At 55.8% G+C, this 25,779-nt stretch overlaps 2 protein-coding genes across 2 annotated transcripts in view; one reads left to right on the plus strand and one right to left on the minus strand.

The window, feature by feature from the left end:
• Positions 1-15,942, plus strand: part of DNAI1 (dynein axonemal intermediate chain 1) — a 152,231-nt gene extending 136,289 nt beyond the window's left edge. Inside the window, exon 20 of the mRNA XM_059833404.1 lies at positions 15,838-15,942. Within this exon, the coding sequence (XP_059689387.1) occupies positions 15,838-15,942 (105 nt within the window). The remainder of the gene's footprint in view (positions 1-15,837) is intronic.
• Positions 15,943-22,336: 6,394 nt separating this feature from the next.
• RPP25L (ribonuclease P/MRP subunit p25 like) lies at positions 22,337-25,269 on the minus strand. Its single transcript, XM_059834112.1, has 2 exons — positions 25,230-25,269; positions 22,337-23,700 (listed from the first exon to the last, which is right to left on the minus strand). Exon 2 carries the CDS (start codon positions 23,697-23,699, stop codon positions 23,139-23,141), a length of 561 nt encoding a protein of 186 aa, XP_059690095.1. The 5' UTR covers position 23,700; positions 25,230-25,269; the 3' UTR covers positions 22,337-23,138.
• Positions 25,270-25,779: the final 510 nt, after the last annotated feature.

Genomic DNA, 25,779 nt, shown 5'->3' on the forward strand with positions numbered 1-25,779 from the left:
CCACTCTCCATGGGTTTTCTCCAGTCCTTCCTGGTTGCCATTTTTCACTGGGAGACCTTCTTCCTCTCTTTACCCCTGTAATACCAACATTCAAACCGGTCTGTACAGCTTCGTCGACCTTTGGATACCCTAGGAGGAGGCTGCTGGGGAGCTTGTCCCCTCTTATAGTGTGCCAGCATTCCCCAGGGTCTGGGAATTGCCCCATTGAGTGCTGGATTGCTCTGCACCAGTCCCAACACTATAAGCAATATATGGTTAAGAGAACATTTGCTTAGAAATGCTGTCTGCAATAAGAGCACAACAACAGAATAGGGTAGAACTGCAAAACTCATCCTTCAGTTTACACTTGGTGGTGCAGAACATCCTGGGATCGCAGAGCCACAGGCACATTCAGGATGAAAGGGATGTTGGGAGGTCTGTAGTCCAACCTCCAGCTCAAAACAGGGTCAGCCCTGAGATCAGACAAGGTTGCTCAGGGCTTAGGCTTATCTTGAAAACCTCCAAGGCTGGAGATCCCACAGCCTCTGTGGAGCTCTGTTCCAGTGGCTGACTGTTGCTGTGGAGAAAAACTTTCTCATGTCACGTTGAATCCTTCCCTGTTTCAGTTTATGGCTGTTGTGCCTCATTCTCCTGCTGTGCACCCCTGTAAAGAGCCCATCTTAGTCTTGATATCCTCCTCTTGGGTGCTGGCAGGCTCTTGTTAGGTGATGCAAAACCATCTTTTCTCCAGGCTGAACAAGCCCAGCACCCTTAGTGTCTCCTCAGCGCCAATCCTCCAGCCCTCAACAATCTTGGTAGTCTCTGCTGGACTCAGTCTGGTTTATCAACATCTTAGTTCAGCCCTTAAACTACCTTCTGCCTCTTTTTCCGTAGGTGAAACTGGAACCCTCCCATCCATTGGCTGAAAATGAAGACTTTTTACAGTCTGTTTTTCATCACCAGGGGCAGAGAACAGAAGCACTAAGCCAGCATAGCTGTCATCTCCTTATCTTATTTCTTTCCTCCCTAGAAAGCTCCTTTCCTTTTTTCCAGTGACTGAGGATGTGGCACCACACAGCACTGGGGATAGGAGGTGAGAGGGGTTCGCCCTCTTCACTTCCTCCCACCTCACAAAGCTTCTTTCATTAACACTCACCTAGTGTTACTTAATTAGCACATTCTGGCTTGGAGCTGCCTGCCTGTGTTGCAGCCTTCTGGAGAAAATCTGCTGAAGCTTTAGCTATAGTATGACAGGAAATATCAAACACTTAGGCTTCTTACTAAGACTAACAGCTACTCTTATGCCATAGCATTACATGGGGGTTGAGTGTGGTTCTCACCTTCAGCCTGTACAGCCATCCTTGGCTTTACCTATCTCTCTTGAGGGAACCTTCTCCTGTGGTTGTGTACTTGCCTTTTTTCAGACATTTCATGCCAATCCACATGACAAATGGATGGCTGAGCTAAGCCAGGAGATTGCAAAGGTTATGCCAGAAGTGGGAAGAGTAACAGGCTGAAAAATCACCCCAAAAGAACAGTTATCAGTGAGATAATTGGGTTGATATCTCAGAGCACTCTGCAGATTTATTTTGGGGGATTGGTTGGTGTCCTCTCTAGCATTTCAAATTTCCCATTCATTCCTTGGATAATCTAGCAGAGAGTCCACTTATAAAATCTTGAGAGGGCCTGGTGGCGTAGAGGGTCACAAGGACTTCGAAAGACTTTGCACCAGATCTCCACATGACCCTGAAACATTGGAGAGATGAACTCAAAATCAAGGAGCTGAATTCAGTGAAGACCTTCACAAAGTACCAAAAATATCTGCCAGGGCTGGTCTCAGCTGTGCTTGATCCTGCGCTGGTGCAGAGCCTGGACCAAGTTCCTGCAGTCCAAGGACTCAGAATTACGTTAATAAGTCCAACCCAGTCAGTAATCCCATGCCTGCAACATGGTGTGATTTCAGCAGGGAGTGAGGTGAGAGTTTGGCTCATGTTGTGTTTGCCATAATAGCATCCAGGCCCCAGATGGTCATATAGGAAACATTGCATTTGTCTATGGTTAAATCAGGGGTTGCTGGAATAATTCAGCTCTGTTACAGGTTCTCTGCTGCTCTTGCTGGATTTCTGGCTCATTTACAGATGGTTGCTGGGAAAGTTAAATTATGAACAATAGCCATTCACAATGATCCAGGCTTCTTAAGGATTTTACAGGCTGGGGAGAGGCTGGCACTATTTCCCCAGTTACCTTCTTCTCACCTTCAGAGCAATTGCAGCTCTCACCTAGGGATTTTATGCATCTTTATGGCAAAAACGGTGTTAATGAAATTACTGGAATTAAATTCGGATTTAATTTTCTGAGCACAAGTGGCCCCTTTCTGTCTTTCTTTTGTTTCCTGCTTGGTTGCCAGCTGTGAAAACATCTCTTTTCAGGATTGTTCTTGATGCCGAGGCACTTGCGCAGTGCTGGGCACGCAGCAGCGCAATGGGCTCATCCCCTGCTGGGCTGCGTCTCACCCAGCTCTCAAATGATACGGAGCACTCCCCCGCAGTGAGGGGGAAGAGCATGATCAGCAAAGTGCCTGGAGAAAGCACCGTGTCTCATCATTTGTGGTGTCTGCATCTCACAGCACGTTACACACAGGATCCATATGGTTAACTGTTTTGCAGGAGAAGCAGTGGGATATAGGGGAGTGAGGCAACATTATCTCTACAAAGCAATTCCTTCCACCATTCCTCTAGGTCAGTTTAGGCATCTCCTCAGCACTGGTGGAGAAGAACAGTTTTGGTTATCATCTCGAGGCCTCTCAAAACATCACCAGGTTCTTGTTCAACCTCTATTGCTTCCTCCCAAACCTGCAGCCTGACAACGCATCTGGGTTGCAGGGAGTTCCTCACCCTGGGACTATGCCAGGAGGATCCACGAGTGGGCTCAGATCAGAATGAAAACAGGAGAGCCTGGGAAGAAGTGACCCCTCCCGAGATGGTGATCTGACCATGCTGGGGGAATCTGCAGCCAGGACTGGTGTCCAGATGTGGCAAGATCTCTGCCATCTCCACCAAGGAGATACCTGCTCCAAGGGCCCTCCAGGACAAACACTAGCTGCTTGCCTGGCAGCATTGCCCCAGCCATTTCCCTCTGTCCCAGCTCCAGCAACACAAAGTGGGGTGAGGATCTGGCCATGTTTGCTGGTGTGTTGAGGCTTTCAACCTCAGTTAAGGTGACAGGCTTTGGGCTACTGTTGTTCTCTTAATGAGGCAGATCTGTCCACTTAGTGTTAGGCATGTGCATCTGCTTCAATTCACCTCTGCTAACAGGATCCTTCTAGTCCCTAAATATGGCAATTAATTGTCAGATAGTTGCTGCTGCCAGCTTGGCCACTGTCTTGCTGAAGCTGTCAGCTGCTGCTTAACCTTGTTCCATCTTTGTACTGGTGGGACTTGCTGAGCAATGGAGAGATTACCTTGGGAAGTGCTTACTTTAAGGACCTTAATGACTTCGACATTGTTTTCTTCGCAGCCTGCCTTTATTTTGAAATACTGTGTTGCAAAGAAACTCCAATAGTTTCAGCAGCCAGCTGAGCAGATGGGTTTAATTGGTCTATGGCACTGAAGTAATTACATTTTGGTACAACAGAGACACAGCAGCGAACATGTAAAACTAATTCAGGTGCAGCATCCTGGCCAGTGACTCAAAGCAAAGTGTAGTTTAGGGAGGCCACTCCTGGCCACACTGTGACTGTGCTGTTGGCAGCATGGACAATCACTAGGAATATATCCCTCTGGTTTCCACAGATGATGTTGGATTGGCTTTTCCCATGGCCAGTTCCTTCTTCAGATACGTATTAATATCAGAGAGATTGATTACTGCTTGCATCTCTCTTCTGCTTCTGTTATAATTAAAACAGCAATGTATGCATGAAGCAATTTGATTTTAATAATGCTTTTCTAAACAGGATATCAAGGAGCTTAGTACAAAGACTTGGGCTGGAGCCAGATCATCATCTTAAGACTGGATTGTCATTCAAATGACTGCATCCCACCTGGACAGCTTACCCGAACACAGGCTCTAGATCTGCTTTTTAGTCAGGGTGCACCTCAGTTTGTCTGCAGACAGGACCTGGGAGACCCCATGCTCCTGGGTAGCAGGGCCAGAGCGAGACACAAGTAGGGTCAGGTCACCGGTGCATGTGGAATCCGGGTCTGCTGGTGGGGCAGGAAAATCCCCAACCCCAACCTCATCACCATCCCCATTACTGTGTGCCCAGGAACCCATATTCATGTCTGCCCTGGGTTGCTTCCAACAGAACAGTTGTTGATCAGGTCAGGGTTGTCTTCAGGGCAGATCTGCTCACCACTGGAAACATCTCCCAGAAGAAAACAAAGTGCTCCACGGGTGCCCGTGCCTCAGGGGAGAACTCCCTGAGCTGCCTCCCAGCACATCGCTGGCTTTCTCCTGCGTTGTTTTATCCTGTCTGCTTCTGGCTGATACGCAGTCCTTCGCCCTGCATTTGCAGCTGGTCCAGTTTGAATCCTCTTCTTCTCTGTACAGCTCTTACTCAGACCCGTATGGACAGTCCAGTGCCGTCGCATCACTGTGAACATGAATGGGGAGTGTGTAACACACCCCAACATCACTGCGGGCTGCGCAGGCTCAGAGAGGAGATGTCCCAACAGGCAGTGATGAACATCCTCCATCAAGCAGCCTATGCCAAGCCTGTCTTCAGGACAGGATTGACACCAGCAAAGCTGCTAACCAGGAGATCCCAGGGCAAAGGGGCACAGTGGTGGGTTACAGCTGAGCCTTGTCTGCCTCTGGGGCAAGAAGGGATTTCTCAGCTGCTGTAACAGAGTCAGATCCTAGGGAAGAGCAACATCTCTAGCTGCAGGATTTCCCATGCTTGTCCTGTGTCCAGCTTCTTGCTGACCCTTTTTAAGCCCTGATTTGCATGCTGCAGCGTAACTCAGTCGTAGATGATACCATTTAGCGTGACATCCCACATAGTTCAGACTAACAGTGTGTGTGGTTTCCAGGCCTGGGAGTGTTTGTGTGGCATTTATCATTTGCCCAGCCGTTTCCTGTGCAGCAGGTGGAGAGAAGCTGTGCAAGTCATTTAATTTGTGGCAAATGGGAGACATGGTCTGAAGTAAACAGGATGCACTTCAGTGCAGACAGAGGGAAAATAGGAGGAGAGGGAAAGGAGATGGGAAAAATCAACGAGGGAGATGAACCGAAAAAAATCTCACTTGCCAGCAGTGCCCTGCAGTAGCAGAGGTGTTGTACTGGAAAGCACGGGCAAGAGAGGAGTGAGCAGGGCACATGAGCTGATCCTGCCATGCCACTTAGCAGCGCTAATGCCTCAGCTCTGATTTGGGGTACCAAGCTCGACAGATGTGAGGAGCAGGAGAGCAGCAAGGACAACATGGTCAGTCGAGAGGCTGGAAGGAGGGAGGTGCAGAGAGATGTGCACCCCTAAAGAGATCTGGGGCTGGTGGGTTGAGGAAGGCAGTGCTCTGAGGTTATAAGACAGCAGCAAAAGGCTTAGTGAAAGGGTTTCAGCAGGTGTGAGAGGGACGTGCTGGCAGCCATCACCAGGGGATGGGTTAGCAGCACCGTCCCAGGGGGTTTTCAACAGAAATGGCCATGCAGGTGATGGGAGCAGTGCGTGACAATCCACTGCTCGGGGCATGTTGTGCTGGGCACTGCAAGGACTGGGTCAAGTGCTGGACAAGCATCTGTCAGAAGCAATTTAAACGTAGCTGCTCCCACCATGGACCAGGGCGGACTCATGGACCAACCGCTCCTAGCCCAGCTCCAGGTGATGCTGTGATTTAAATGAAACCTACACACGAGAATGTGTTGTCGAGATGACACAATTGTTCACGCAGTTGAAATATCTAGTGCTATTTCTGGAGCGTCCCTGAGTTCAAGTGCAGTCATGGAGAGCAGGAGAGAGGGAGACAGCACTGTGGCCTGACATTAAATTGCAGACTGAGCTCTTTCAGTAAGCAGAACAGTATCAGTTGTAATATATCTTTCATGCCATTGGCATTAATGTTATTAAATGTGGGGCATCTGCAAGTGAAGACATTTATTTTCACTTCTATTTATAGCAAAACTCAGTTTCCAGTGTACTTGTATTTATCCAGAGTGAAGTATATTCACACACTCTGATGCTAGTAGCAAACAACAATATACTTCCTACGCAAATATTTTTATGAGCTGTATTAAAAAAACTGGCATGACAAAAGCTTTAAAGAGAGTGCCGTGTTAAGAAAGAAAGAGCAGCTGGACTTTCTTAAGACAGTTTTAAAGGTGATCGCAGGGGATATATATATTTTAACAGTGGTGGCCAGAGAAAGAGGTATGGGAAAAAATTGCAACTTTTAAAAAATATACAGTTTGTACAACTGCAGAAGAGCTCTCATGAGATGTTATGCTCTGTGAAATAACAGCAGTACCAAAGTATTTCAGGAGCTGCTTATTTGCATCCGTGTTTGGTTGCTTTTATTAAACTCTAATCTGTAACAGCGTACTGAGCTGTCAGGCAAAAATGCTAAAGTAAAGCTGAAATAAGAAAAAAGCAGGAGATGCTGAGTGTTAAAGAAATGTTGCTGGGTGGCTGACAGTGCTACCTGCCAGATGGCATCAAGGGCTGCAGCTTAAGGCTGCCGGGGCCCCTGTGCACTGCAGGGCATCTCCTTGATTTTGCCCTTTGGATGGGTTTGATGTACGTGCCCATGGGTGCTGTGTCTGTCTGCCTGAGCCTCTCGCTGCAGGGCTGCCAGCCCGAGTGAAGAGGTATCGCAGGTGTAGCTTCTCGTGGTAGGCACAAGGGCTAGGGAAGCCTGGGCATCTTTAGGATCGTTTAGGTTGCACTGAGGTTTGGTGTCTGGGTTTCACTGGAATTGCAGCAATATTTGAAGTCAAGCTAGAAGCCAAGGTATTGCCTGTTTAGTAGTTTGTATTAACAATCTCAAATAAAACCCGCTTCTTGCTTCCTTCTTCCCCACCGCTTGGGTCTGAGAGATCCCACAGCTAAAACATAGGGCACTAATGTCCCCACCAGCCTTTCCAGCTGATGCCATTATAACATGCGGCATGTGGGCAGGCTTTGGGTAACAGGGCTTCCCGCTGAGCGGTGCTAAGAGCTAATTAAAGTAATCCATCCCATCCAGAAAAGCTGGATGGCACTGCAGAAAGTCTGAAGCCAGCAGGGCTGGATCCAGGGTTTGAGGGTGGTGGGGGATACAATGCCTGTCCCCCAAGGAGGTGAAGGAAGGGTCATCCCGTCCCTCTGTCCTTATCCCAGCAGTGGTTTCCACCACTAGGACCCCTTCCTCAGCTGGAGGCAAAAGCTTTTGGGTTTTTTTACTCCACTCCAGCCCTTTTACGAAGCCTCTGTGGGTCAGAGGCGGGTAGTTATCTTGCACACTGAGCATGCAATGATTTTTCTCAGTGCTTAGCACTACATCTGCGAAATGATATGGCTAAAAATCTTTTCCATGCACCTTGTAAGGAGTTTATCTTCTCACTAGGCTGCCCTGTTCAAGGTGGCTGCTGTTGGCTTGTCTCAGTGACAGAGGGTAATGATGCCCAAAGGCAAAGTTGTTCTCCATTTCACACACACACAAAACCACACACACACACATATACTCTGCTCACAGTTAGAGTGCGGCCAAATTGTCCCCAGGGCTGGCAAAACCCAGTGTGACCTCCTGAAGGAGCAGACAGCCTGTTGCTGATGCTGCCTAATCACAGCATCTGTTCAGGGCAGAGTTAGGGATATTTGCTCCTTTGGCCTGTTTCAGATCATAATGTCTTTGGATAGCTTTAAAATTTATCCTTCACTTCAAAATATTTTTTTTGGTGATACATGAACTGAGGATATGACCACATCCCTGTTTTGAACCCATGTCAGATACAGAAAAAGCAGAAGACCAACTGTTTTCAATGGTTTTGGTGGGTTTCTGTGGCTGGTACTGGGATAAATTCAGAAGGAGTTAACAAGTCATTGTAATGCCCAGTTCGGAGGAGCTGTGGGGACTGCCATGGGCCTTGCCTGTGCTCAGCTGGGCCTTGCTCACTGAAGTTTTCATGCATGGCTGCTAAATATGGTCTTCCTATGGCCATATTTAGGTGCCTAAATTAGTGGTGTGTAAAAGACATTGCTCGTGGCTCTGGAGTTAGCAAGAACAGGGCACGTTCAGCATGGCTGGAAGCGAAATTGCTTTGTCGGCAGCCCAAGCAGAAGAGCTCAGTGCTAAGCCTTTCTTAGCCTTTAAGTGAGACTGGTCTTGCCTATCCTGCACCCTGCGGTGCCCACCAGCATCTTCTTCATGCTTGCCTGCACCTGGGGCCGGCGAGGCCAGGCTTTGCACTGCAGTCACTGTGAGATGGGTTATGCAGTTTAGCAGCTTCCCATGCTCAGTCAGGGTATACAGCTGGATCGGGCCAGCTAGCAAGCGCTTTCAGAGGGCACTGTTGATGCTTCATTAAATCCTGTTAGCACAACTTGCCATAACGTGCTTCAGAGGCTCACTGCTTAATATTTACAGAGTTCCTTGCTGAGGGTCAGTAGAGATCGCATCAGAGCACCAATCAGCATGAAAGCAAAAGCCATACTCCTCCACGGCTTTGCCGGAGGCTGCCAAAACCCACAGGGAAGGGATTGGCTCCTCCTCTGTGTGTGTCTTTTGCTTGGCCAGAGAACACTGCAAGGGAGGTGAGCAAGGGTATGGGGTCCCAGCTGGCCTCCTGCAGAGCAGACGCAGAGCTGTGGTGGTGGCTGTCCTCCCTTACGGTCATGAATAAGGGTTTGACCTTGCTGTTAGCTCTCTGCTGCTGCAGAGCCCATCCTTTCCATCAGACGATCTCTCTGCCCTCTCCCATGGGTGTCTGTAAGCCAGCCAGCCATGTGGCGTGCTGCAGGCAGGTACCCACCATTTAGATACAGGTGATCCCACCAACATCCCCTGGGTGTCACCCAATTCCCTCTGGTTTATTCCCAGTGATACCCCCAGCCCCTTCTAGGTCTGATCCAGTTTTGTTTGCAGCTCCTGCCTGTTGGATATTGCTGACGTTTGCTCCCACGTCTTCACTATCAGATATGTGCTGCTGAGCCACATGCTGGTCCCAGCGCTCTGTCTTTGCTGGTTCCAGTGTCTTCACCGGGGACTTCCAGCAAGCAAGGGCAGGCTACCTGGGACCATGAGGCCTGTCTGCCCTGCTGTGCCTTGGCATGGTCCGGTGCAGATACTAGCAGAGATATCCAAGTCAAATATGTGAGCTGCAGCAAGGAGAGGTGCTTGCCCTGAGCAGCGCAGGTTTTAGCTGAAGCTGGAGGGATGTGCATCTTTGAGGCCAATGATCCTGTGTGGTTGCTGATGCCTGAATGACCCAGCCATTCCCTGGGCTTTTCTGCCGGTTTCATTCCCTGCAAGCAGAACATTTCCTGCGTCATTTATTTCCAAACAGTAGCAAAATAAGCCTAAATCCTTATCTCCGATCTGTCAGCTAATCCTTCCACAGGCCAGAAGCAACACTGTCAAATCAGGCTGTGAGTGTGACTCGAGGCTTTCCGTGGTTGATAAGCATGTCACCGCTGTATGTAAATGGACTTCTTGAGAGCCCAGAATTGGTCCTGGCATGGACATGATCCCCAGCTCAGCATAATTCCAGCTGCACCCACTATATAACAGCATCGGGTTGCGATAGGATCATGACCGGGTAGGTTTTGGAAGGCTTCAGTGCCACGGGTCATATCACACCCCCGTTGATGCATGTTTGGTTGGTAACCCAGGGAGTCAGTGAGGAAAATTTTGCTGTATTCATGAAGGAGTTTGGGTTTCCTTGGTCTTCCCAACAGAAATGCTCCAGAGAAGTTTCTTCTTTGTTTTCATTCATTGAATTTGCCAGACCTGTCGCTGGCACATTTTGCTAATGGAGGAGCCCTTACCCTGAACTTCTCACCTTGACCCACCCCTGAGCAGGGTAGAAAGAACAAGAAAAAGTCTTCTCCAGAAGCAACATAGCTCTGAAGTCCTGGCAGGCTATGTGCCCCTTCCCACTGAGGATAATAAGGATGGGAGTTTTGGGCAGCCCTGTTTGTGGCTTTTTGGAACTTCTCACCCCCTTCAAAATCAGTCTGTAAAAGCTTAAACCCCTTTTGCATGGGAAGCTGGTGTCCTAGGTCACTGGGCTGCTTTGTAAAGAGGCCGGATCCTGTCCCACCACAGCTGTGGCCAGAAATCCCGTCAGAATCACAGAATCACAGAATCACTAAGGTTGGAAAAGATCTGTAAGGTCAAGTCCAACCATCAACTGACACCACCATGCCCATTAAACCATGTCCCACAATGCCTCGTCCACACGTTCCTTGAACACCTCCAGGGAGGGTGACTCTACCACCTCCCTGGGCAGTTTATTTCAGTGTTTCACCACTCTCTCAGCAAAGAAATTTTTCCTAATATCCAGCCTGAACCTCCCCGGGCACAACTTGAGGCCATTTCCTCTTGTTCTGTCGCTAGTGACTTGGGAGAAGAGACCAACACCCACCTCTCTGCAACCCCCTTTCAGGTAATTGTAGAGAGCGATGAGGTCTCCCCTCAGCCTCCTCTTCTCCAGACTGAACAACCCCAGTTCCCTCAGCCGCTCCTCATCAGACTTGTGCTCCAGACCCCTCACCAGCTTCGCTGCCCTTCTCTGGACACGCTCCAGCACCTCAATGTCCCTCTTGTAGTGAGGGGCCCAAAACTGAACACAGCATTCGAGGTGCGGCCTCACCAGTGCCGAGTACAGGGGCACGATCACCTCCCTACTCCTGATGGCCACACTATTTCTGATACAGGCCAGGATACCGTTGGCCTTCTTGGCCACCTGGGCACACTGCTGGCTCATCTTCAGCCGGCTGTCGACCAACACCCCCAGGTCCTTTTCTGCGGGGCAGCTTTCCAGCCACTCGTCCCCAAGCCTGTAGCGTTGCCTGGGGTTGTTGTGACCCAAGTGCAGGACCCGGCACTTGGCCTTGTTGAACCTCACACAATTGGCCTGAGCCCATCGATCCAATCTGTCCAGATCCCTCTGCAGAGCCTTCCTACCCTCAAGCAGATCAACACTCCCGCCCAACTTGGTGTCCTCTGCAAACTTACTGAGGGAGCACTCAATCCCCTCATCCAGACCATCGATAAAGATATTAAACAAGACCGGTCCCAAAACTGAGCCCTGGGGGACTCCGCTTGTGACCGGCCGCCAGCTGGATTTCACCCCATTCACCACAGCTCTCTGGGCTCGGCCGTCCAGCCAGTTTTTTACCCAGCGAAGAGTGCACCTATCTAAACCACGAGTCGCCAGCTTCTCCAGGAGAATACTGTGGGGAACAGTGTCAAAGGCTTTACTAAAGTCCAGGTAGACAACATTGACAGTCTTTCCCTCATCCACCAGGCGGGTGACCTGGTCATAGAAGGAGATCAGGTTGGTCAAGCAGGACCTGCCTTTCATGAACCCGTGCTGGCTGGGCCTGATCCCTTGGTTGTCCTGCACGTGCCCTGTGAGCGCCCTCAGGATGAACCTCTCCATAATGTTCCCCGGCACCGAGGTCAGGCTGACAGGCCTGTAGCTCCCCAGATCCTCCTTCCAGCCCTTCTTGTAGATGGGCGTCACGCTGGCAAGCCTCCAGTTGTCCAGGTCCTCCCCTGTTAACCAGGACTGTTGATAAATGATGGAGAGCGGCTTGGCAAGCTCCTCCGCCAGCTCCCTCAGCACCCTTGGGTGGATGCCATCAGGCCCCATCCTGCCAGGAATGGCAGGGACTGGGACTATCAGTGTCATGATGGCAGAAGGGCACGACCAGGCCTGTGCCCCTTGGCCAGACTCAGAGGAAGTTATGGGGACTTTTCTGTCTATGTTTGTGCCAGCATGGTTGACTTCCTTGCTACTTTAAAACATAAAGATGTTTTGCTTTGTTTAATTGAAACCTTACAGCAGATGTTTTATGATTATTCCACCAATGCAGAAAAAAAAAAGATGCTGAAAAGTGCCGGCATCATGGCTTTTATGGGAGAGTTTTATTAACTTGGCAGTTTGCTGTTCAGCGAGGGAATGAAAGCATCAGCCAAGACGCAGGGAATCCAGTTTAAATGACTCCCATATCCTGGATGTAGAGTTCAGTATGTGCCTGTGTGGGGAGGGCTGGGGCTGTGGTTCCCAGGGAGATGGATTTGGGGTCTTCAAATAGCCAGTCCTCATCCTCATTGTCATCCTTGTCCTCATCCTCATCCTTGTCCTCATCGTCATCCTTGTCGTCATCCTGCCCTCACCCCTCGTGTTCCACCTCAGTCATCTTCCACCTCCTGCTTCACTTGCAGTGTCAGTACTTACCTTTGGGGCTGAGAGGACCATCAAGGATCCTGCAGCAGTTGTGCCCACACTGCCAATAGGGCCAGGAGTCTTGTGCCTCAGTTTCCCGGACTGGAGAGCCAGAGCAGAGCCCAGGCATAAGGCAAAGAGAGTGTGAGGGCAATGGGGGTCTTGGCCATGAACATAGAAGCATGGGGACATGTAGAGGGGGGTCTCCTCCCCACCTCACCTCCCAAAGGTTATGCTGCAGCAGTGGGGCAGAGTTTGTCCCCACACAGAGCCTTTCCTGCCCCTGCCATGAGCTTTCCTGACACGTCCCTCATTACCATTTCAGCCAAGAGCATTTTGCTCTCCTGCTGGGAACTGTTAACAATCAAATCAATGCAAACACTACTGTGAGTGGCTCCAGTACCAGTTCGATGAACTCCTCGGAGACAGACCTCCCATGTAAGCTCAGCTCTCATCTGTCATCTCCATGGGGGGGACGCTCTGCCCCGGCTCCCTCTCAGCTCCCCATGAGCCCCATGGATGCAGTATAAGCAGGGATGCAGGCAGAGGATAGGCTTAGCAAACGCTGGGTGGCAGAGCCCCATGAGTGCCATTTCCACAGCTGACTGTGGCGTTCGTCGGGAGGGAAAGCCGTTGGCAGCCACACATAGAGGTGGTGCTTCCCCGTATTGTGCGCGCTCTGGGAAATTGCAACAGCTCTGCTCTGAGAAGGGCTGCTCCTTGGAGGCCTGAAGCAAGTGAAGCCCCTGGATTTGTCAGAAGCTGCCACATGCATCCAAGCAGATGCCACAGGGCCGTGGTGGTGCCATCAGCCAGCCTGCAACAGCCCGGCCAGCTCACATGCACAGCTGCCCCGGGGAAAAGCAGATGGAGAAATAAAGGGAAACTTTCCGTTCCAGTGCCCCTGAAAGGACATTATAATTTTCCTTCCCTGTGTCATCCTGCTTGCCTGGTTATGTGGTGTTAAATCAGGGCTCTGGTTCGGTTACGGCTCATTACGGGCTTGCATGTGGCTTTGTTGCAGCTTGCTCAGAAGCACCAAAGGAGCTGAGCTAGTGTGAAAGTCAAGGTTTTAGTTAGGGACAGCTCAGCGACTGGGAGATGAGCCTTGCCTGTGGCTAGTGACTTCAGCAAGGCTCAGTCATGGTTGCCATGGACCTGGCGTTACTACCTGGAGGGCATCAGTCAGGGACCCTCCCTGACCCTACCAGTGGGGAGAACGAAGGGCTTGGGATGGAGGTAGGTCTATGTGAGATGGCTTCAGCGTCTCCTTTTCCCAGCTGAGCAAAGCAGTTGCCTCTTTAGCCTGTCCCAAGGACCTGTGTATGGTGCTGTGTGCGACACAGGGTGCCAAAGGGAGTGTTTTGAACGCCGTCAGACAGCAAAGCAGCTTTTCTGCCGAAATAGCTAAGTCCCGAAATACCCCGAGCAGCTGTGTTTATCCCAACACTCTCACTCAGAGAGACGCTCGGCTGTGACGTGGGCCAGTGGTACAAACAGCCCAGACCAGTGCCACAAAGGGCATTGCTCACTTAGCGGTGTTAATACAAACCAGCACTGTCCCGGCGTGCAATCCATGGACTTGGTAAATGAAAACAATCCTGGCTCATCCCAGTGCTCAGGTGAGGAGTGGGGCTGTCTTCTCAGGAGCAGAGTGGTTTCCAAACGTCCCCATTCCCCACCCCAGGGCTGCTTTCACTTGATCTATGCCCACCGGCAGCCAAGGAAACCTCTGCTCTGTCGGGGTTGTGCTAGGCTGGGATGAGGGAGCAGCGTGGGGATCTCCTGTGGACTTCTTTCCCAGTGGTCATCGCCTTCAGCGATGCCCACGTTTGCTAGCGAGATCCCTGCAGCCCTGTGACTTTCTCTTTGTTGTGCCCCAGTGTCTCCTTCCAGCACTGAAGGGAAGGCGTGTGTTTGTAATTGCTGCTCCAAGGGCCATTAGAGGAGCTGATTCAGCGGGAGGAGAATTGATCTTTTCTAAGTGGGGAGAGAGGGCGGCAAGCGGCCTCCTTGCTCAGATACTGTGTGCTGCTCCCTTGGCCTCCCGAGGGCAGCCCTATGCAGAGACCGTGCTTCGAGAATGCCGGGAGGAGCCGGCACAGCAGTTTTCTGTGGGCTGCCTCCAAGCCCAGTTGGTGATGTTTCCCCTTGCTGTGCCACTGTGTTGGGGACCCACTGCCACCTCTCCCGAGCCTGCCTGTCAGACTGGGTACCAGCCCTCCTGCTTGCCCGTGCTTGGAATCTGCTTTCTGGGGTGCCCAAAGCCATGCTGGGCACAGAGGAGCTTCCCAGCCCTGGAGCAGGGACTCCGCCAAATGCAGAAGCAAGGCAAGAGCTGGCAGGCTGGCAAAGGAGAAGACTGTAAGTGGAAGGCAGCACTGAGCAACAGGATGCAGCAACTGGGTGCGTGCTGTTTTGGAAGAACACCGTGGGGTAGATGCTCAGCTGCAGGAGGGCTTGGTGGGCTGAATGCAGGTTGCAAAATGCCTCTGCTGCGGCTGTGTGTGCCGTGATATGTATCTGGAGAGCCCAAACCCAGTTATCACTTTCCCAAAGTCCTTGAGCTCCAATGAGAGCAACACACTGATGCTGCACCCATGGTCTGCCCGAAGCATTGGGTGGCACTGGTACCCTTGGCAGAGACATTGTCTCCTACCAGGCCTGGAAGCTCCTGCTGCTCTCAAGCAAACGAGGACCGAACTGGACAGGCTTATTTCCCTCATGCTACGTGATTCCTCCCAAGATGCTGGCAGTTTGCTCTAGCACCTGGGGAGCGAGCCCCTGGGGGGGGCTGTGGGAAGGGCTCATCCTTGCTGCCCACGCTGGGACATGTGATGGGGTTGGCACAGCAGCATGCAATGAGGCACAGGGACAGGCCATGCCATGGGAGGTTTGGGGCATGCCCAGGGGCAAGAGAGCCTCAGTGACAAACTAACAGCCCACCTGGGACTTACTTATCCCCCTGGGACTCTCAGCACCCACCTGCCCACATTTGGGTGCAAAGGGGCCAGTCCCTGCTCCCATGGCTGCCTCTCCCCAGGAGCACCAGCATGGAATGGGTATGGTGGGACTATTTTGGGGAGGTTTGGACATCTGCATCACTGTGACTGCCCTGGGAGATGTGCATGCCTGGCACCTCCCCGGGATCTGGAGGGAAAACCTGGGGGCTAAGAGGGCAGTCCAGTCCCACAGGGCTGAGAAGGGCTGGGAGGAGAGAGGCAAAAGAGGGTTTGTGTCACTGTGGATCAACATGTCCACTCCCATCCCCACCCAAACCCTTCCTTACTGCCCTTCCACAGCCCACAGGGGCTTTTATACATCTCACGGCACCTTGGGCTTGAAACACGGGGACAGGCAGGTGCATCCCCCTGTGGATCTGTCCCCAGCGAGGGCTGCGAGCTAGGACACAGCAGCCCAGCATCCCTCCCTGTGCCAGCCCCATCCCCGTGGTCCTCCCTGCTCACAGCTTTGTCCCACTTGCTCTCTTTCCAGGAGAAGAAAGGCCAGGAGGTTAAGAAGGGCCCCGAGGTGGAAATTGCAAAGCTGGACAAGCTGCTTAACCTGGTGAGAGAGCCGGAGAGCAAGGCAGGGAAGTGAGTGGGGGAAGCAACGACTCTTGCCAGGGGACGCTGGCCGAACAATCCTGGCTTTGATCGGTGGCTGCTTGGCATGCAAGCCGTGGGCCCCCTGCCACCCGCTCTTTGCATAGTGGGAACGCTTTGCCTCCGTGCCTGGACAAATAAACAGAGGTGCTGGGAGAGCCATAATGTGCAGCCATCTCTGGGGTCAGGAAGACCTCACCGTGCTCAGTCCCCCAGTGCCGCACAGCCCTCAGCTCTTCCCCACCCTTGGCCGGGTTTGCACCAGGTGAGAACCCCATGGAGGGCAGGTGAGGGCTAGTCCTGCCAGCCCTAGGGAAACCTCAGGGCTGCAGCTTGATGGCAGCCAGACCCACCACGAGTGGTGGCCAGAGAGTCCGAGCACTGAGCTGCAGCCCCACAGCCATTTGTGGGGTCAGCCACGCACAGCCCCTTGAATTCTGGGGTGGCAGCCTAAGCCAGAGGGTAGCTGGAGAACTGGCCTCGGTCCCCACAGATGTGGGAGAGAGGGATGTGCCATCACTGCAAACGAGGTATTACAGCAGCTGCTAGCCACCAGCTTCGGGATGCTCACAGCTCCCCTCTCCCCAGGGGGGCTCGGCATGGGTCTCGGCCGCCTCTGCCCAGCAGCAGCTGCAGGAATGGCTAGGCGCTGGGGTGGGGTTTGCAGAGCCTTCCCACCACTCCGGTGCTTTGCGGCAGAGGGATTAGCTGTTACGTGGCTGCGGTGGCAGCAGGAGCCGCGGTGGCCTCACCGCATGCTGATGAGCAGGGACGGGCTGTCACCACTGGAGCCTTGCACAAAGCTGCCAGGACTGGGGACCAGAGGCGCTCGTTCCACCAGGCAGGGGTGGTGGCAGGTCTCCTCCCACCACTCAGCTGGCCTGTGTCCCCCGAAAGCATCTTTGTAACTTAAGGCCACAGCTTGGAAACTCCAGCACTGGGGCTGGGGGGTGCTCCCTGCTGACAGCCCCATGCCCCCAGCCTGGGCAGACATGCTGTAGGCATGAAATACCCAGACAGGTTTCTCACCCAGCATTTAAAAGCCACAGACAGATGCAGATAGGAGCCCTTCCTTGTCACCATCACCCAGCAAACTGCCTGCAGTCCTGCAGGGACATCAGCCACCAGCGTTGTGGCAGCTGCTCTTCAGCCCTATGGGACAGGCAGGACACACCGCCTCCCCCAAATTTTCCGGGTGCAGGGCAGAGCTCAGAGACACCACCTGGGTCCTACAATCAGTTTATTAGTCTAGTAAAAACACCGCTGCAAAGGGATGCATTAGCTACACCTGACACGGGGAGGAACCACAGGTTCTGCCAGCCCTGGCCAAGCCTGTGCAGGGACCCTGGTCAGCATCCCTCCCAGCACAGCCCACCCCTCTGTCCCCTTATTGCAGTGGCTGTGCCAGAGGGGACTTTGGCTATTGCTCTGCTCTTGGATGGGCAGGGCAAAGCCCTCTGAAACACACAGCACCTGCAGGCAAGGCAGGGGAAGGCAGCTGCCAGGCCTGGGGACAAGCCAGACCACCAGCATCCCTCTCTGCAGATCCACTGTGGTCCCTGGGCAGCGAGGGAGCTGCAGGACCCTGCGGTGCTGTTTGGCTGTGCACCCTCATCTCTCCCCAACTCTTCCACTTTCCCAGCAAAAAGCCATCCCAGGCTGCTCTCAACAGGGATGGGGACACTAGCGAGGGCACGTCTGCTGCCCGCAAGCAGGTCAAACCCCACCGGCTGGCCTCAGCTGGGAGCAGGCAGGAGCACACACCCAGCGAGGAGGGCCGTTTGCCTGGTAGTGTTGGTGCTAATACTAGAGAGGACTGACAGACAGACCGGGACAAATGGACAGACTATGCAGACCCTCTCATGGCTCATGAAACTGGCTGCTGGGGCAGACAAGTGCCAAATGCCCTCCTGAGGCTGGGGGCCCATGGCACCCCACAGCCACCCCCAAAGATACCTGGACCGGTAACACCCCACTTTGCCGGCGGGGCCCGCATGGGGACAGGCACCCATGCCAGCCCCACTGCCTACCCCCTCTGAGCCCCCAGCCGGCCCCACTCAGGTCTGCAACGCGGTGGCCACTGGCCTGGGCCACGAGCGCCAGGGAGGAGCCCACGGGTTGTCCCCGAACATGGGGTACGCTCGAGGGCAGGGCTCCTGCCGTGCTCGCTGGCCACTGGCACAGGCAGGATTGTCCCCGTAGCAGATCCCCAGCCACTGTCTCTCCATCCCCACGGTCACCCCCAAACCACACAGGTGAAGGGCTGTGTCCCACGTCACGGCCCCTGTGAGCAGCTTGGCATCCCCTCTGCTCTCATCCTGCCCCATTCAATGCCCCAGTCCCACTGCAGGCATCCACGCTGGCTCGACTCCTTTGGCACAGCTGGGTGCCTAAGTCCCCAAGCAGCTCAGGGCTGCAGCAGGTACTTCTCTTCGTTCCTTGCCTCGTCTGCGTCAGAAGCCGGGCTTTTCTTGGGGCACGAGGGGGTCCTGCAGGCCTTGCAGAGGATGAGGAAGAGGATGAGGATGAGCAACGCGATGACACAGTTAAAAGAAATTGCCACAACCGCTCCGGTGGAGAGAGCAGCCCCCATCGCCACTGTCCCGCAGGAAAAAGCAGAGCCCACAGCTTGGCCCCGTGCTTGGGATGCCAGCGCAGCGATCGAGCGCACAGCCTCCACCCACGGGCATTGGCAGGGGACAAAGGGGACAGCGGGGCTCCTGGCAATGGGATAGGGCTGGGGCCAGGTGGGCAGCAGGTCGGCGTCGCCCTGTCACATTTTGGCTGCTGGCAGCTGTGTCCTGGGCTTCACCACACCGCTGGGAAGGATCAGTTGGAGCTTTTCCTCAGCTTCCCCTCCTCTGGCAGGGCAGTGGGGACCCGGGGACCCCCTTCCTTCCTCCTGCACCTGGAAGGAAGAAAGTCACCATCACCACCGGCACAAGGGGACAGGCCACCTGAGCCCCTCAGAGGGCTGTGGGGGTGCCAGCGGCGGCGACCCCAGGGCCCAAGGGGCTCTGCTGGGGTTTGGAGGCTGCAGCAGCTCCCAGGTCAGCTGCTGTCTGGGGGGAGCTTTCCAGCACCTCACACGCCGGCTGTCCCCCCCTGCGAGGGCCACCAAGCTGGAGGTGTCCCCAGTGGGAGACCCGTCACCTCATCCCGGCCCAAAACCCCCTCCCCGGGGCACCCCCGGGTGACTCCGGGCGGCCCTGGCCCAGCTCTTGTCCCCTCTCCACCCTCCGCCTGCTTTTCCTGCCACCGGGACCCCGCTGCGAGGTCCCGCACCCCAAAACAGGGGGAGCGGCTGGGCGGGCAGCAACTGCGGTGCCGGGGCAGACCCCTCTTGTGCTTTGTACCCGGGTCGGGCAGAGCCCCGGTTCCTGGGGTCCCCGGTGCCTCTAATCCCCCACCCCGCCGAGGAACGGGACACCCGCGGAGCCCCCGGCCCGCAGCGGGGCACCGGGCAGCAACAGGTCCCGCCGGATCCGCCCTCCCGTCGCGGGGACCCGGCGTTACCCACCTGCCTCCGCTCCGCCCCGGGAGCCGCCGGGACCCCGCCGGCGGGCGGGCGGCGCTGCCGGGGCCGGGTCCCGGTGCGGAGCGGGGTCCCGGCGCGGGGTCCCGGCGCGGAGCGGTGCGCTGGCTCCAGGCCCCGGTGCGCGGTCCCGGTGCGAAGCGGCGGTACGGAGCGGGGCCGCGGTGCTCGGTGCCGGTGCGGACTCCGGGCGCAGTCCCGCCGCGGGCCGCCCGGTGGGTGCCGCAGCCCCGCGCGCTGCCCGCTCCCTCCCGCCGGCACCGGGGGGCGGGCCCTGCTGCCGCCCCGCCCCCGCCCGCCCCCGGTCATTGGTGGCCGCCCCCCGCCGGTCGCGCGCCATTGGGCGAGCCCTCGGCTCAGGGCCCGCCCCCTTGGCCGGCGCCCACGTGAGGGGCGCGATCGCTGGCGGGCAGCGCGCGCTCTGCCGGCCCGGCCTGGGCCGGACCCTGCCCGTACTGCCCTGCCCTGCCCCTCCTGCCCTGCCCGTACTGCCCGCGCTGCCTGTCCTGCCCTGTCCCTGCTGCTGGTACAGCTCTGCCTGTACTGCCCTGCCCCGGCCGTTCTTCTGTCCTGCCCTTCTGCTGACCCTCCTGTGCTACCCTTCCCGCCCTGCCCACGCTGCCGTGCTTGCCCTCCCGTGCTGCCCGTACTGCTCTGCCCGCCCTGCCCATGCTGCCTTCCCCGCACTGCCCGTACCGCCCTGCCCGTGTGGCCCACACCGCCCCTGCCTGCCCAGCTCCGGCTGGTCCTGCCCAGCCCGGGGGCCACTGCCTGGCTCTGCCTGCTGCTGCCCGCCCTGCCCCGCTCCCCTACACACCTGTGCACACACACGTGCGAGCACACACACACGCACCCCGGCCCCGTGCACACAGGGGCGAGAGGACGCTGAGGGTGGGGTGGCCAGGGCTGGGCTGGGGTCCCTGCCGGGACGCGGAGGCCACAGGCAGGCAGGGGTGGGCACAGGCACCCCCACAGTCCCTGGTGGGGGGGCACAGGTCATTTGGGGACAGTCAGTGCCCTGGGAATCTGGGCAGCGGTGGCCTCATCAACACAGGTGGCTTCTCCCTGTCCTGTGCAGGGGGAAACTGAGGCACAGGAGAGCCCATCGCCGGGTGCAGGCACACCATACCCCTGCTGAGCCGTAACCGCCAGCCTCCATGCAGGGACTGGAGCCGGAGACGCTCTGGTGTGGGGTGTCGCCCCAAAGGGGGGATGCTGCAGGTGAAGGACACAGATGTGGCACCCAGGGGAGGTGGCTGGGGGGCACACAGGGGGCTCTCCCCACAGCTGTGGGGGTTCCTGGCAACCCCCAGGGATCAGGTCCCAGCACCTGCAGCTGCTCTGAAAAGCCACAGCCAGGCCTTGTGTCCACCTGGTGACACAGACACGGAGGGATCTGCTGCAGCTTAGGGGTGCAGGGGGCCTGTCTGGCTGGGCAGTCCCCCACTGCACGTCACACCAGGGGAAGGAGACAGCTGGATGAAGAATGAAGAGCAGATCCACCGGAGAACTGGGGACCTCTCCTGGCTGACCCGATGGGCTGCTTCAGGGCGCTCATGGGTGCCATGGCCAGCTGCTCCCTGGCCAAGGAAAGCTCCGGCACTGCCTGGGGCCACAGCACCCAGAAGGGACAGCCACCGCAGTCAGCCGAGGGTAACTTTCAAACAGCGGAACAGAAGCACAAATCGCTTCGGAGCTTTGATGAGAAGGCATTAAAGGTGCCACCGCCACGCGGGAGGATTACACAGGCTGTTTGAGGATACAGCTGTCTGCTAAGAGGGTGTTTTTAGCAGTAAACACAAACACATTGCTCATTGCAAGGTCAGAAGCCGTCTGATCAGACACTCGAGCATCTTTCCTCGGCATTTATCACTAATCTGCTACTTAGTCAAGAAAAGCACTCTCCTTCTCAGATGTAAGGGAGAAGCAGCCGGGAACAGCACAAAGATAAATCGGTTCAACTCTGCCCTGTCCCCAGGTGTCACTTGTGCTGGCACAGCAGAGAGGTCCGGGCATTTCCCCGAGCACCTCGTTAGCTCGTGGGACAACAGCGAGGCAGAGCGTGACAAGATCACCAGAAAGGAAGGGGAGGAGGATGAAGTGTGTAAACCTGCCACTGACCCAGCCTGCGCCAGGCACTCGACCGGCGAGAAAGCTCGCGGCAACACAAGGCAGGTGAAGTCCTGTCTGTGAAGGCATCGGGTCGCACGGGTAGCACACCGACTCCCTCCTGCTCCCCCAATTTAGGTGAAGTCCTTTCTCTAAATACTGGTATTGTTTCCTGTTGACTCGACAAAGCACAGCATCAGGTCCAGCTGGAGCTTGGCACCACAGGCAGCGACCTGGGAAGAGCGGGCAGGACAGGCAGCGCTAGGACACGGTGGGAGCTGGGGCTGTTCCGGCGAGAGCTCAGTCTGTCACAGGGAACAGCACTTCCCTCCTGCCCAGCGTCACTTACCAGCACTGCTCCAGAAGGGAAACTATTGCGCAAGAAAAGATGCTCTGTCCTGTGCCTCCCTCAGCGGAGTTTGGGCTGAGTATTTTTCAGACTGCAGTTCTAGTGGGTTTAAGAGAAAAACAAAGAATACCAGAAAGCTTCCCAGAAAAAACAAAGCAACCTTGACCTTGCCTTAATATACGCAGGAAGAAAACCTTTCCCCCACATCAGGGTGCATTTACAGTCACAAGAGTGAAAAACTCAGAGCAGCAGGTCTCCTCTTCCACACGGAGAGCTGAACGAGCGAAGTTTCAGCCAGCAGCCGCAGTCCCACCAGCAACACTTACAGGGTGACCTCCAGTGGGATGAGGAAGACATGACAAATTTCACGTTACGTGCAGAGGAAACTTTATTTTATACCCATCTCTGTGCATTATAACGGAGCGGAAAGGGGAAAGAACAGGGTCCTTTGGAGCTTACCGTTACCACCACCCCAGGGCACTCATACAGCTACAGGATTTCAGGCTGGTTACGACATGAGTTGACTCCTGCCACTTTGGCAGAGAGGTGTAACCGTTAGCTCCACCGAGGTGAAAGGAGGACAGAAAGGCTGCAACATGCACACAATCGCAGACAGAGTTGTATCCCTGCATTCAGTTGTATCCCTACATTCAAACCGCCTGACGGGCTCAGCAGCAGATGGACTTTCAGGCACCGAAGAAGTGGCTGACGCAGCCCCGTGCCCCGCTGTCCGCTCACATGAGCTCCGGCGACGCAGGCAGCAGCTGGGGGAATCCACATCAGGTCCCATCTCCCCTCTGTACCGCAGCAAGAGCCACCTCCACCTGCCACACGAGCAGGCGCCTGGCACGCACGCCTGCTGCCTGGGCTGCCGCACCGCCCCGAGCAGCCAAAACCCCGCTCAGTGAGCAGCCGTTCACTGGGGCTCACTGACAAGACGCCAGCGGTCCTTGCTCGAGCACAGACGACTCCTGTCTTCCCTGAACCACATGCTAAGGAGTACAGCCTGGCAGGCTTTGACAATGGAACTTGTCAAAACACAGTTTCAGACAGCTACAATCACATCCATTTTGAAACAGTTAACTTCTCCTGCCCTCCCCTAACAACTCTGCAAGCCCTCATGTTCAGCTTTCCAGCTACAGAAGCTGGCTTGTTTCCGTACCTCCCCCAAACTACACCCAAATGCGGCGGCAGGGTCTCAGGACTTGGCGCAGGACTCCCCAGGCCCTCCTCCAGCAGACCGAGGGTGCTTTCCCGTGCTGCCAGCTCCCCTGCCTCCACCCTGCTTCCTCTTCATTTGTCCCTGTGACTCCGCTTTAAGCGTCTCGATCCAGAAGGCGTCAAAAGAGCCGGGAGCCTGGTATCCCGGCTCCTGAGGATCAAGGGCGTCTTTGCTGAGTAGAACACATATGGCAGGAATGTTTCTCTTCACTGTCAAGGCATCGAGGCCTGCCTCAGGCACAATGGGTTCCCAGATCTCTTCGATCTGTTTGAAGAGCACTTTGGTGATCTGGTGCAGCTCTTTGAGCCTTCGTTTCATGATTTCCACACAGGTAATGGTCTTGCTGACGGCCTTGCCTGAGCCAGTGAAAAGGATCTGCCTCACCGAGTCCAGCTCCATCTTGCCGATGGCATAACCCATCAGATTTCTGATTTTGCTCCCGTCCTTCACTTTCATTTCAATAATATCAGGGGGCAGGTTGGTGAAAGGAAGAGGACAAGGTTTCTCCACAATTTTGGTCTTCTTATAATTCTCCATTCTGCAGTGTTGAAAAGGAAAACGGATCCATTAATACAAAGTCCCACTATAATTGCTGTGCAAAGACACTCTCACCCCAACTCGCTACCATCTCTCCTCTAAAGGGCACTCTGAACTATCAGAGCTGGGGATCCTGAAAAGGCATATCCAAACGATCAGCAAGAGTGCCCTACTCGTGCTGAGGAGTCACTTGTACCCCAGTCTTCCTGGGCACGTACCCACAGCACGAACACTGCCACAGGGCAGCCTGGGCCCTGACAGGCAGGTGGTGAAAGGAACAGTGTTGGGCCTAAGTAGGATGAAGTGAAAAACAGACGCCGTATCTCAGGGAAAAACAGAGAACAAATGGGTGAGTTGAAGTTATGAGGAACAGAAGGGTGATAGTGACGACAGCTGCCCCATGAGCCACACCAGAACGTGCACATGATAAACCCAGGCACCCCTCACCTTCAGCAGCTCGGCTATGTTACAGAAACAGGGTCATGAGGCTCTGAGCCCCCCAACTGGCCAGCCTAGGTGAAAGACCAGGGACTGGATACTTGATGAAACAGTGCAGGTCACAGGGGAGACAGCAAGCCAGGGGTTGCAGGCAGGAGACATGTGGCCAGCAGGAAGCAGGACAACAGAAAGGTACATGATGAACAAAAACGGGGGTCTCTGAGGGAAAGTGAACAAATACAGATAGGTCCAGTCTCATAGCTCCCCTCTCTGGAAGACAGGGTCCCTGTACTACGCTTTCCTTACTGATGCCTGCCTAGTCTGTGTAGAGAACCTCCCTCCCACCACAGAAAGCCCAAGGTACTCAAGCATACAGCACTAAAGCTTTGTTAGGCTCGTGAACCCTGTTTCACTCAGAGTCAGTACCTTGTACCCCATCCCTTATGGAGATAGAGCAGGTCAATATCCCCTTTCTGTACCTAGGAAGCACATCCCTCTCACGAGGCCCTCACGCCCACCACGGCAGCAGACTGCTATCAGTGCCTGGCGGCCCGGCCTGCCCCCCGCGCTGCTGAGGAAGAGCAGCGCCAGGCCCTGCGATAGGGGCTGGGGACACCGCTGCTACGGGGGATGGGGATGCGGGCTGCCAGAGGATGGCAGGGAAGGTCGAGCTCTCTGCTGTACGGGTTAGGAAGGCCATGCCACTGCTGGGGGGCTGCAACCGGGGCGGGTGAGGGGGTTCGGCGAAGCCACTGCTATTGGGGGCGGGGGGTGGGGGGGGGAGATGAGGCTGGCGTCGCAGTGCCCTGGGAAAAAGTAGGCCGCTGCGACAGGGAACGCACCGCGGGGGCAGGCCGTGCGCCGGCTACCGGGGGCGGCGGGAAGCCAGGTGGCTTCTACAGGGGCCTGAGGGGAGGCTAGGCCGCTGCTGTGCGGGATGAGGCGGCCGGGGGGAGCGAGAGGCCACGCTATCTGTGGGTAGGCCAGGTGCCGCTGCAGGGGCCCGGGAGGAGGCCGGGCTGCGCTGTATGTGCCTGTGGGGAGGCCGGGCCTCGCTACAGCGGGGGGTGGGGGCGCGGGAACGGCTCTCACCTGCCGCCGCCTCAGCTCGCTGGTCGCCACAAGATGGCGGCCGGCGCCACGCGCGCGCAGGCGCAGGGCAGGCGGAAGGAGGGAGGCGGTGCGCAGCATCCCGGCCCCGCCCCCGCCTCGCGTCAGTGCTCCGGGGCGGAGCGGTGGGCGGGGCCCCGCGCGACCAGGGGCGAGGTCAGCTGCCGGCCCCGCCCGCCCCGGGCCTCCGGAGCCGGCAGGAGGCGGAGCGGTACCTCCGCGGGACCGCGCCCGCGGCGCCCCCAGGACGGGCACCCCCCAGCTCCCCCCTCGCAGCGGGCACAGCGGTGTCTCCGTGCGCACCCGCGCAAGGACGCGTGCGAGCGCCTCTGCCCGTGAAGAACGTGGTTCTGATGGCGTCGCCGAAGCAGCCGCAAAGTGCTCCCCGTTATCCGACCAGGAGGAACATCAAGTCCCGGCCCGGGCCCCGCAGAGCTTCCCAGGCACCCGCAGGGCGCGGGGGGGCTTTCTGCAGGCGTGCCCAGGGGTGAGCTCGCTGAGCAGGTGAGAGCACAGGGACAACCAAGCTCCT

The sequence above is a fragment of the Gavia stellata genome, chromosome Z (assembly GCF_030936135.1).
Source record: "Gavia stellata isolate bGavSte3 chromosome Z, bGavSte3.hap2, whole genome shotgun sequence".
Classification (NCBI taxonomy): Eukaryota; Metazoa; Chordata; class Aves; order Gaviiformes; family Gaviidae; genus Gavia; species Gavia stellata.

Excerpts from the sequence above, each read along its gene's own strand:
- RPP25L (XM_059834112.1), bottom strand. The coding sequence starts at position 23,699 with ATGGAGAATTATAAGAAGACCAAAATTGTGGAGAAACCTTGTCCTCTT.